The sequence below is a fragment of the Vombatus ursinus genome, unplaced genomic scaffold, assembly GCF_900497805.2.
Source record: "Vombatus ursinus unplaced genomic scaffold, bare-nosed wombat genome assembly UNPS02014951.1, whole genome shotgun sequence".
Taxonomy (NCBI): Eukaryota; Metazoa; Chordata; class Mammalia; order Diprotodontia; family Vombatidae; genus Vombatus; species Vombatus ursinus.
In genome coordinates this window covers 2,663,948-2,676,853 of record NW_020954729.1, presented here as the reverse complement: position 1 = coordinate 2,676,853, position 12,906 = coordinate 2,663,948, and the positions used below count along the sequence as shown (strand labels likewise).

The window sequence follows — 12,906 nt, the reverse complement described above, 5'->3', positions numbered from 1 at the left end:
TTCTCCAAACTGGGCTTCCTGCTATTTTGTACCAATTTACATCCCTCAATCTCATCTAGAAATGCCCCACTCCATTGCACTCCCCCATAGATGTGGGAACACCCATCGTTTTAGGGACTTTGATTTTATAGGTCACCTGTACAGATGGTATTTTCCTGTCCATGTCAGTAGGAAAATCAAAAGGTGGGCAGTTTCAAATGTGGGTTGCTTTGGTTTGACCACAGACAAGAAAGGGGGGTATTTTTTGTTTGTTTGTTCTTTTCTTTGCTCTACAAGAAACAATCTTGAGGCTCATTAACCTCTGTTACAGATAGCAGAGTTTTCTGGGCTACATCAGAGAACTATTCTTAGTATTGACACTTATAGGGTGTTTTCTCCTGGAAAAGAATTCAGTAGTTCCCACTAGTGGTGGTTAAAAAAAACCCATCACCTCATTTCTCTTTCTGTGTCTGTGCCTCTGTGCATTTTGGTCTGTCTCTGTCTCTGTCTCTGTCTCTGTCTCTCTCTTGGCTTGATTTTGCATTCACCCCCTGTCTTCCCACGGAAGCTATTTCATTCTAATTCTCCTCAAGGTAAAGATTGTTAATGAGAAGTACAAGTTCTTTCTGAAATGGAGAAATCCTCTCTAGGCATTGGCTGGTGAGTTGTACTGAGCCACCCCACTGACAGTCCTTCCCCGCAACAACAATTAGTCTCTTTGCCTGGTGAAGTGGTTGGATTAATAATGAAATTTCTCCTCCTTGGCAATAATAACATGATGGGAAAACTCACATGATTTTCCAGGGGAAGTTTAGATGATCTTAAAATTGGGCGGACAGATTAATAAAGGAGATATTAGTGTTATGACTTGCTAACGCAATAGCCCTGAGCTAAGCATCAACACGATTGTCCTTGCCTCAAACTCATTTGCTTCAGTAAGCACAGACAGTTTGCACACCACAAGACAAGTTAGGGGAAAACTGAAGTGATGGCAGAGATATGGGTGGTACGTTTTCTTTATTACCAAACTTCCTAACAAAATTGTCTACACCCATTGTCTCTACTTCCTTACCACCCATTCTCCCCTGGGTCCCTTACAATATAGTTTTTGTGCCCCACCCCACCCCCACTCTGCTGAAACTGCTCTCAAAGGTCTGCCTTAGAGACCTCCCCTTGAAGTTTAAACATCACTTTGCACTTGTCCCATACACTTAATATTATATTATCATTATGTCTGTCCTTTTCCTTAACTAGAAGGTTTGTGAGGGTAGAGACTGGGCCTGACATAAACTTTATATCTCCTTTTCGACAGTGCTCTTAAGTGATTAACGAATGTTTATTTGAATTAAATTTCAGAGTATTTTCTATATACAGGATGTCCCAGAAGTCTCAATGTAACATTAAGCTATTAATGCTAAAAGTTATTTAAGTTTAAAACGGCACTGGGACTTCTGGGACACCCTGTATTATTGATCTCCTCAAACTCAACTCGTATCTAAAACAGAACTCATGAGGGCAGGGATTTGCAGAGAGTAAAAATACAATAGATTTGTGCATATAGTAGGTAGCTTATAATGGTAGGCTGTTGGCTGAATGATTGAATTAATGAATGAATCAATGTCAGAATTAAACTCCCTTTCACTGCCAGTGTGTATCTGATCACCAAAGGGTTTGAGGCTGAAAGCAGGAAATTTATCCGTATTTTCTATATTAATAGAAATCAGGAGTAAAAAGGACATGGATGGTACTAGGGCAGGAATATAGACCACAGTAGATGAGAAGGTATTTAGTTACTGTGCTTGCGACCATTCTGAAGCTTTGCAGAGGTTTATGGGTTTGCCAATTACTATATGTAATTCATATGTTCTACTCACTCTGGAATTTTTTTCCTGGTTCATATTTATTTGTGTTATTATGGGTTAGTGGACTCAGGTACACTGTTGGTGGAACTGTGAATTGGTCTGACCATTCTAGAAAATATTTTAGACTTATAAGAGTGTTCATATCCTTTGACCCAGAGATCCCACTACTTGGCATATACTCCAAGGAAGATAGAAAGGGCTCATATATCCAAATATTCCCAGCAATACTTTTAGTATTAACAAAGAACTGGAAGGAAAGTAGGTACCCTTCAATTTGGGAATGACTGGACAAACTGATATGAATGTAATGGAATATTATTACATCATAAGAAATGATGAAGAATTTAGATAAACATGGGAAGATTTATATAAACTAATGTCATCACTCTGGAATTCTTAAACGCTACTGAGTTCCATGGAGGGATAATATCTGGTCCGAGCCCCTACCTAGTACCTATTCCGCTGATGCACCAGGCTGGAACTATAAGTTAAATAGCAAAGTACTTAATTGGGACAGAAAAACAAAGTAAACAACAGGGAAAAGTCAAATCGAATCGTTCTCAACCCCATCCCAAGCCTTGCCCTCCTGCACAAAAGAGTAAAATCTCCCACTGAGTTGTAGGCCAGAGGAGAAGGGTTCTCAGGACGATTTCCCAAAGCACGTCCATGGAAAACCCATGTTTTGAGGCAGGGGAGAGTTATATTGTCCATAGCTAGAAGACATCTCCTGCCTGAGTCCTCCTGGCTCCATTTCCCAAGCAACCTATTGTGCCTTTCTACTTTTTACCTCTACCCCCTGTAGCTCCGTGGCATGGTCCACGAACTCTTTTCACAGCCCTTCTACCCCACATCATTCTTGGTGAGTGCTGGAAGCCTGCTGCTGTTTCTTTTCTCCCTCTCTATAGCAGCCATCCACCAAAACTATGCGCCATTGCCGCTGCTTTTGGAACGTGTTGTCATTCTCTCAGAGTGAGACCACCCTGGCCAGCATGCCTCAGAGCTAGTCAACATATTTTCGGCTATGTTAGTGTCTCAGCCTCACCCAGTTGGCACACAAAAGAACCACTCAGGAAGTTTTAAGACTTCCAGACCGGCCCTATTCAATGAAAGCTCCCCAGACCTTGCTCCTAGCTAAATGAAAGTGACTGAATGTCCTTCTTTGCCACTTCGTATGTAGTACACTAGAAACACTGAAAGAGGGAGAGACAAAATGTGGCAGCCTCTGTCAGCATACCTGTCCTCAAGGCAAAGCCCACGTCCACCTAACACATAGAAAATCATGGTGACGAAGCCAGTGATTACTTTGGCCTTTAGGGAGGCATCTTTGGAAAAACCTGTTTTTAGACATTTCTCAGTCATCCACTGTGCCTTACTATAACTTAATGCTCAACTAAGGAGCACTGAGTCATTTTGATGACTTTCATCATTACTTTTATTTTTTTTAAATCCTCCAATAACTTGGGTAATCTCTTGTATTTAAGCAAAAAACTAGAGTGTCCCGCTACTAAGCAGCAACTTTTAGCCACCATTTCCTTCAGGTCACTAAAAACATTGGTCATTTCCTGTTTTCTCTGTTTTCACAAGCTTCTAATTCTCAGTGTCAAAAGGCTGCAACTCTTTTCTTTGGGTTTCTCTTTGATAACATTGATTCCGAAACAAAGGATGGGGGGCCTCCATTTGGAAAACAAAGGAAGCATGGCCTCGGGAAGAATGCTGGAGAGAATGTGCATGGTTCTTTCTGCCAATGATAACAAACCCTAATAATGGGAAAGTTGGATATGAAAGCAGGAATAGGAATCTGAGAGTGGATGCTCTGTTTGGCTGCTGAATATACCCTCCAGAGGCAATGTGGCATGTCGGAAAAAGCATTGGACTAAGTGTCTGTTAACTGGGTGCTAGTTGTAGCTAATTAGCTCTATGATTTTTGGCAGGTCACCTCCTCCCACCTCAGTTTCCCCATCAGTAACATGAAAGGTTTTGAGTAGAAGACTCCCAAAAGTCCCTTAAACTCTAACTTTCTGTGGTTCTTTTCTTTACATATGAGTTAGAGAGTTTTTTTCTCTGATTCCATTCCTTCGGCTTTTTCCCAACCAGATGTTCACTTTAACACTCAGATGTTGTGAAGTGAATCATACTGGCAAGTGGTACTCAACATGGGCTGTTTAAAATTGATGAAGATGCCCAAAATCTGGCAATCCATGGTGTGGGGTGTACATGTATTGTCAGTGCTACTGTGGCTTGGGAATCTCTCCATGGCTGGGCTAGCCATTTTATTCCGTTGAGCTACTCATACTTTGATTTGCTTACCTGTTTTGATATAAGCCTTCCAGGGTCACACTTAGAGTATTGAACTTGGAATCAGGAAGACTTCGGTTCAAATCCTATCTCAGATACTAACTAGCTACTAGTTGTGTGACCCAAGACAAAAGATAAACCTCTCTGAGCCTCAGTTTCCTCATCTGAAAAGTGAGAGTAATAATAGCATCTACCTCAGAGAGTTTTTATGAGGATCACATGAGGTAAATGCACTTAAAACACTTTGCCAGGGCAGCTAGGTGGCTCAGTGGATAGAGCACCAGCCCTGGAGTCAGGAGGACCTGAGTTCAAATCCGGCCTTGGACACATAACACTCACTAGCTGTGTGACTCTGGGCAAGTCACTTAACCCCAATTGCCTCACCAAAACAAACAAACAAACAAACAAACAAAACACTCTGCAAACCTGAAAGTATTAAATAAATGTCAGCTATTATTTGTTATTTGTATTATTGTTGACATATGTGCCATAGAGTAAAATTACTGGCCTTCCTTCATACATTCTCATAAGGCAGACTCTCATTCCTCTCCATATCCTTAGCTCATTTTTCTCTTTGTCCTTCTGTATAGATTCTCCTCCCCCGCCATTTTCTCTTTGGTCAGGTTTTCTAGACAGAGCTGTAACTATGGCAAAGTGCTTAGGATTTTGGTTTAATCTGAGCCATGTCTGGAGACCAGATCAGGGAGGAAGGGAAGAGGTATCTCTTGAGTCCCCCTCAAAGTGCTACTCTCCCTTCTCCTTAATGCTCTGACACAATCAGGTACCAGGAAGAGGAGTTCAAACAGAACCTCTCACTTCCCCTGATCAACGTGCCCTTCTATCTCCACGCTCTGAAAGGTCCACTGGAGGGTGTAGTGGGACATAAGACAGGAAGTGGGCTGAGGTTGGGACAGAAAGGAAAACCCACTGCTCATTAAAATGGTTTCTTTTGTAATCTTCCCTGTACAATTTTGTTCTTTCTACTTTCTTGGCAGGATGGGAATCCCGGCATTGCTGCCAGACTTCAGGAAGCAGGCCCTCTCCAGAGTGCAGGCAGCTCCATTCCAGCAGCCACTCCGGCCACAGTGAATAACGGATGCATGAGAAACCATTGGCTCAAGCAGCAGATCCTGCGCCGGCAGCATATCATGCAGGTTTGAGCCATGCAGCTTCTATGGGCAACGTGTGCCCGAGTAGTTTGATAGGTGTTCTTTGGTTCATGGGAGTTGAGTTTCTTATTTGGGTGGAGGGGGTTGGAAGGGAAGGTGTGGATCGGCCTTAGGACACTTAACATTGCATCTCAAGTTGTCAGTTGTCCATGTAGATCCCAGAAGCTGCCACGATGTACTACTGGCACTCCAGTTAGCAGGCTTCCATGGTGGAGTGAGTACAGAACTCAGTGGTGGAGCCACGAATTTTTCTGCCAGACTAGCTAGCCAAAGATTTTATGTAAGACTTCTATTCCCCTTTGGCCAACCTGTAGCTGACTCCTGTGTTTTAGAGCAAACTTATTGCCCTTTCTGGCCCTGCTCTGTCCCTCCCTCTGCCAACTCTGAGATGCTTCGGGATTGTGGACTAGGACAATGGCCTACTCGCCCCTTCCATTCTTGCTTTTCCACTGGAAGACATCAAGCTCCCTATCTAGTCTCCCAGCAGGTTTGAGGCTAAATACAGGTTTCTCTCTAGGTTTGAAGGGTGTCAGGAGTTAAAGGAGAAGAATGGTTGGCAGTGAGAGCTCAGTTGCTTCCCGTATCAGATGATTTATTCATGGATGAATGCATGATGACCTTAGAGGTCAACTAGACTAACCTAGTCTTATCACATGGGGGAATCTCCTGTCTAGTTTCATTCAACAAGCCTTTATTGAATGCCTACTCCGTGCTCAGCATTGTGCCAGGTGTTCTGACAATACAAAATAAATGTAGGAAACAACCTCTGCCATCTGGGAGCTTTTGAGTTGGGGTAACAAGACACATGTAGGAATTTAATCCAGTCAGTCATTAATCAAGTCAATAAATATTTGTTAATTATCTACTATATGCAAAGCCAAAGCTGAAAGAGTCGTGCCCTCAAGGAGCCTCCATTCTATAGGGAGAGGAGTATAAAATATACAAACAGATTAAATAAAGAAAATTTGGGGGAATCTGATAGGAGGTAGTGCCCAACTTGAACCTTGAAGGAAGCAAAAGATATTAAGATAATATAACTAACAATCCAAAAAGAGGGACCCTGATACTAGGGGGTGTAGGAATTCTAGAGGAGGGTTCTATCTTGGGGCATTCACTCAGTGACTGATAGGGGAAGCTAAAATCCTTTGAACTTGGAGAGAAAGCAGTAGTGCCCTGGTTTTGGGGAAAGAGGAGGCAGTGTGGAGAGCTATGGTCCAACCTGGCATCCTGGGAATCTGCCTGGCCTGGGAATGGTACCACCCTGACCCTCATCTCAAATGGGAAGACTAACTTGGAAATAAGGTCCAAAGTTGAGCTTCCTTTCCCTGAATTTTGACCCACCAATTCTATCTCTATAAAGTGTTCATGGGATAAAAGAATGGAAACAAGCTTGCTTTCTTCCTTGCCCAATAAGGCAAGCTGTCAGGGGGCAGCTAGCAAAGCTACATTGAAAACCTATAATTCCAATGGAAGATATAAGCCGGAAGGGTATTAATGCTCCTGAGGCCTGTGGGTATTCTTCCATATTTTCAAAATGAAGATTCCCAAGTGATCCAGAGCTCTCCAGGTCCCATCATCCATAGGTAACCAAGGACCCAACAGGGAAATCGCTTCTTACAAGTTACTTATGCAGAGGGCTGTCTCTCTGCCATGTTTGCCACAAGTTAGTTGAGCCCAGGGTCTCACAACACTCCTCAATTCCTTGCAACCTTACCACTTGACTGCAAGTATTCTTTCCAAGGTAGTTAGTTAGCAATGATCTCGTAACAGTTCAAGCCAGTGGCCTTTTTTCAATCTTCATCCCTCTTGATGTCTTGACAATTTTTGATGCTGTTGATTACGCACTCCTCTCCTGGACACTCTCTCCTCCCTTAGCTTTTGTTTCTCTTGGTCCTCTTTTCCTATCTGACTTCGTCCTCATTCTCCTTTGTTGAATCTTCATTATCATTTTTCTCTCCACTAAATGTAGGAAATCCCCCAACACTCTGTCCTGGGCCTTTTCTTCTCTCTCGATTCTCTACTCTCTAGGGGGTCAATTGTGACCTCTATATAGATGACAACAAATCTTTATATATCTGGACCTCGTCTGTCTCCTGAAGTTCACCCCATATAGCCAATTGCTTACTAGACCCTTCTACCTGAATGTTCCATAAACATTTCAAACTCAACATATCCAACCAGAACCCACTCTATTTTCCCCCAAAATGACCCCTCCTACAAATTCTCCCATGTTTGTTGAGAACACCATTAAGCTGCCAGGTCTTCTTGATCCTACACAATGTCTCTTGCATCTGTACGCTTCTCTCTGCTCATACAACTTTACCCCCGGTTCCCAGGTCAGGGTTTATCACTTCTCAACTGAACTACTGCAATAGCCTCTTAATTGGTGTTCCTGCATCCAGTCTTCCAAACCATCTTCCAATGGTTTCAGAGAAACCTGGAAGACTTGTATGAACTGATACAGAGTAAAGTGAACGTAACCAGGAGAATAATTTATATAATTACAACAATATGGTAAAGGCAAGCAACCTTGAGGGAATTAGAAACTCTTTTCAGGATTCTAGGGAACTAATGATGAAACATCCTACCCACCTCTGGAAAGAGAAGTGGAGGACTCAGAGTGCGGAATGAGACAAGTATTTTTTTGGACGTGGCCCATGTGGACATTTGTTTTGATTAACTATAAATGTTTGTGACAGGTTTTGTTTATCTTCTGTTCTCAACAGGGGGAGTGGGGGTTCTAAGGATCAGAAGGCAGAGTTTTGTCAATTAAAACAGATAAAATATTTTTAAAGGAAAAAAGAAAGATCCATCCTCCACACTGCTGCCAAGTTAATATTCCTAAATCACAGATCTCACCACTCACCTCCCTTTCAAAAAATTTTAATGGCTCTCTATTGCCTCTAGGATAAAATACAAATGTCCTCAGCCTTACATTGAAACCTCTACAACCTGGCTCCACCCACAGCTCCAATCAAATTTTATATCACTCTGCTTAATGTACTCTCTGTTCCAGTCAAATGACATTTCATCTCTCACCTCTTTGCCCTTACATGGGTGATCCTCTATGTCTCACCTCTACCTTCTAGAATCCCTGGCTTCCTTCAAAACATAGCTCAGTTGCTCCCTCCTGTTCAAGGCCTTACCAAAATGATTTTTTGCAGACTTTGTCTTTACTTTCTTGTGTTCATGTTGTATCACTCCAAGTGGAATGTAAGCTTCTTGAGGGAAAGAACCATTTCATCCTTGTCTTTGTATCTCCAGTTGTGCCTCAAATTGCATTGCATTGAATTGGACAAGTTAGATGGCTTCAGGCAAGAGGTGCAAACGACTGGCTGTCATTTTACCTTTACCAAATCTGTGTTTGGGTATTGATGTCCCCATTCATTCTCCCATACACAGACGGTGCCATAGGCCTCCCTCATGTAGCGCTTGCCAGATACTGTTCCTCATCAGTGTTTTTAATAGCTCTAATATAACGTGTCTTTTTCATTTTCTCTTTAGCAGGAAAAGCAGAGACCAAATGTCATGGCAGTGCCATCTGACCAGCGGACTCCCTTTCTCTGCCAACAGATGAGTCAGTTTTCAAGTAAGGAGATAATCTCACACTTACTCAAACTTGAGAGGGGACATGAGGTCTAGAAGCCAGAAAGGCCTTTCGTGAAGTATTCCTCGCTGGAATCTGTCATCCTTAAAGCTCAACATGTGGTATAGCCATTTGCTTATGGCCCAAGTGGAATCCCATTGAGAGAAAGGTTTTCCAAAATGAAAATTTCCTATTTAGCTCAAGAGAGAAATCAAAATAAATTTGTCTCTTAAAGACTAACAGGTCCTGGGTATGGTAGCACATGCATATAGTCCTTACTGCTGAAGAGGCTGGTGGATTACTGGAGCTCAGGAGTTCTGAGTTGCAATAGGACTAAAGTCAGTTGGGTATCCACACTAATTGTGGCACCAGTGTGGTAATCCCTCTAGGGCAGAAGTTCACCAGGCTGCCTAAGGAGGGGCAAACCAGCCCAGGTCAGAAGAATGGAGCAGGTTAAAGCTTCCATGCTGATCGATGTTGGAATAGGGCCTATGCCCTTCCAGGCAGGGACCTAGTCTCAAAAATAGAGATAGACGGATGGACAGACAGATGGATAAATACTAGGTAAAGGTCTAACTAGCTATCATTCTGAGAGTAAATTCAAAGTACCTTAAGCAAAACAGACTTAGAGGTGGGAGGGCAAAGATCTGATTCGTGACTCTGCTTTCTCCTAACTCACCTGTACCTTGTGGGTCAGGTGATGCCTGGTTTTCTCCTACTCAACACTTCCCCCTGGTACTTCTATCCTCCTCCTCCCACACTGCACCTGGTGTAGCTCTTTCCTACCCACCTCACCCCTGTCACGCCACTAGAGCAAGAATGTCTCATTTACCATGTTCCTTTCTTTGAGCAGCCATGCCACAGCAGATGACTTCTGACTGTGGCCAGTCCATGCCGACTCCCTCACCTAATCCTCGCAGGATGCCATCCACACCTGGGATCCTTCAGAATACCTTGACCCCTGGAATTAGTTCAACTACGGGAAACCAGAGCGCAGGGGGCATGGTTATGATCCCCCAGACCCCGGGGAAACAACAGGGAATTTTTCCCTCTGGCTCCGACTTTAATGTCCCCATGCGACAGAACCAAACTTCAGCTAGTCTGAGCTCCGTCAGCCAGACGGTTCACAGCAGTCATTCAGCAATCAAGCCTGGAATGACCCTGACTGGGTTCAGTTCCAGTTCCTTAGCAAACCAATCTGCAAGCCCTCACCAGTTACGGCAAGCCAATATGCCCCGGATTTCCAACATGTATCCCAATTCCTCCCCTCAGGCATGGCTCTCTACAGTGGCCTCGCGAATGCCTAATCAGAGCCAAATAGACACCAGCATTCAGCAGTTCACCAATCCTCTCTTCTCCAAACAAAATGTGAGATCCAATCTAACAGATCAACAATTTTCACCTCAGTCAGTGATACCCCCCAATCAGATTGCCCCTGGAGTCAGGCAGATTCCAAAAGTGAACGTAGGCCAGCCTGCTCAAAGCCTCAACATGCTCAACAGCCAGAATTTAAGGCAAAGTCTAACCCGAACCCCATTGCCAGCTATGAATGTCATGAAACCCATACCCCAAAGCGTGTCCAGTTTCAACCCAATCAGCCCAGCCCAAGGCATCGAGCCCCCGAGCTATCCCATCACAAGCCAGGCGTCTGGGACCTTCAGCAGGATGGGTGCTTCGGCCGAGCTGCCCCAGTATGATTTTGGCCCCCAGCAGAATGAGTCCATTTTGCCAGACAGCTGCAGTGAGACAGACTTCATCGATTCCCTCATGAAAAGCAGCAGCAACAATGATGAAGAGTGGCTGAACAACTTAAGAATGATCGATGACATCTTAGGGCAACACACTCAGAGTTCTGGTCACGTTTAGCTCTCAGCAGGTACCTAGATTTGTTCCCCTCCTTCCCCGGCTGGGGGGTGAGGGAAAACAAAACAGAAAAACCCAGACCCACTACACACACACACACACACACCCCAAACCAAGAAACAAACAAAACCCCAACCGTACAGGCACATACCCAAAGCTAGTTTTTGTCCATTACTGAGTTGGAGCCAGTTCTTTACCTGTGACAAAGGTGAATATTGGCCATTTTTCAAGTGACTGTATATATCCAAATTTTGTAAATGGTGTTTTCTTAAGCATTCGATATAGAAGTATTTATACTTCTCTTTGTGACTGTTTGTAAATAAATCTCTGGCTTACGTATTGTTTTATTATAGAAGTTTTGCTTGTTACACCTTGTTACAAATATGCAAATCATTTTGTTAGTTTCCGTAATACTGTGTATTACCGCTTGAAACACGCGTGTGTTTGATATAATGTAAGACAAACTGGGGGTGTTAGGTAAACTGAGCAAGTGCCAATTGAAAGACCAGGAATACAAATGCCTTGGGACTTCTTGTCTCCTTCCTGTTTCTCTTGGATGCCTCTGATGGGCATGCTGAGTGTCTAGTGTGGAGATGGGCTAAGCAGCAACCTCCTCCGTGATGAGAAGTACTGACAATCGGAAGGAATATGTTGAGCCCCGGACAGGCCACCCCACGCAAGTCTCCTGGAGAAGCTCGCCTTGCTCTGAATGATGACCTTGGAGAGACTGCAAAGCATCCTTACCATTCTCATTCAGACTAGAAGAAAGGCTGCCTCCGGTCTCGGCACCCCTAGTGTGTATATCTGTAGTGTACAGGTGATTTGTTCCTGGTTATAAGGCCTTTCAATATGTGTTTGAATGTAAGACTTGGAGTTCAGGAAAAGAGTCTATTGATATGAAGAGTTCATTTGGGATTTGTCTCTCTGATGGTTTCTGTCTGCAGCTACAGTCATGTATATTTAAGTGTCTGTTTATAGAAGAGCCACCGTATTGTAAATGCCTTAAAATGTTCATGCTTTGTGGAATCCTATTTTAATAGTCACATCCTACTTCAGCCATACATTTGTAATATAGCATCAGCTTTGAGCACAGGATGGTTCTTCCTTCATGCCATAATAAACTGCCATGAGAGAACTGCATAATTGTGTTCATTTTGTTCATTGGCTCTGGGTCTGCCCATGTCTTACACTCTTTCCATGATTCCTTGCTGCTTTGGAGCTTGTATGTATCTCCTGATGAACAGGGTAGAGAAAGAAAGGATTTCCCCAATAGGCCACAGTTCAGATCCCTTGGTGGCCAACTTTTAAAACCTTAGATAGAGTATTAGGCTTGACCTGGAGAGACTTCAAACTTAGTCCAATAATTCAGCACACTTCAAATTCCTACACCAATACAACAGGGCATTATGTCTGACTGGGGCAGTCAGTTCTCTGTTCCTTTCTTTTCTGCCTCTGTGTAAATCTTGGTGAGTTACTTTAGACCTTTATCTTTTCAGTTCAGACCTGGTTGCTCATTAGTGTTAGGAAGCTCCCAGTGTGGAAACTCCTTCCACCAGTGCAGAGCAGCAACTCCCCAAGCTTGGAGCTAGAATTATAAGATATTAGAGCTGGAAGAGACCTTAGAATTCATTTATTTTGGTCTCTTTACAAAGAAGGAAACTGAGATCCATGGTCGTGACTTGCCCAAGGTCACATGTCATATAGTAGCAGAACCGAGGCTAGAATGTGGATCTCTATTCCTGTGTTTTCCATTTTAAAAAAAGAGCATTTATAGTTACTGGGCACAGGAATAAAAGTCTGCTTAGTATTATTCTGTAAGGTGGAGTTCTTTAGAGATTATTCTGTAAGGTATCGAAAAGATGGCCCATTCAAAGATCAGCACTGCCATGGATGGGTAATGTTTCAATGGGAAAGCCATTGAAAGACAAAATCAGGATCACCTTTCATTCCTTATGTAGGCAAGCCTTTGAAAAGTGGTGTCAGATGGCAATTCTACTTCCCAAACAGCCCTTTTCCGATGCAGAATCCTTGGAATAACAAGTCTCTGCTGCTTAATCAAGGCATTTAAAAGAACAACTAAGAAACTAAGTATGCCTAGTCTTTTTCACTCACACTCCTAATGACCCAAACAGAGAACCCAGATCAATGCTGG

At 43.3% G+C, this 12,906-nt stretch overlaps 1 protein-coding gene across 4 annotated transcripts in view; it reads left to right on the top strand.

Moving 5' to 3' along the window:
• MAMLD1 (mastermind like domain containing 1) overlaps positions 1–11,894 on the top strand; it is a 98,727-nt gene extending 86,833 nt beyond the window's left edge. For 3 of the 4 annotated variants that reach the window (XM_027845083.1, XM_027845081.1, XM_027845084.1), the window contains exons 3-5: positions 5,132–5,290; positions 8,810–8,894; positions 9,745–11,894. In XM_027845083.1, the coding sequence (XP_027700884.1) occupies positions 5,132–5,290; positions 8,810–8,894; positions 9,745–10,757 (1,257 nt within the window). In that variant the 3' untranslated portion in view covers positions 10,758–11,894. The remainder of the gene's footprint in view (positions 1–5,131; positions 5,291–8,809; positions 8,895–9,744) is intronic. The other variant, XM_027845082.1, reaches the window with a different exon arrangement.
• Positions 11,895–12,906: the final 1,012 nt, after the last annotated feature.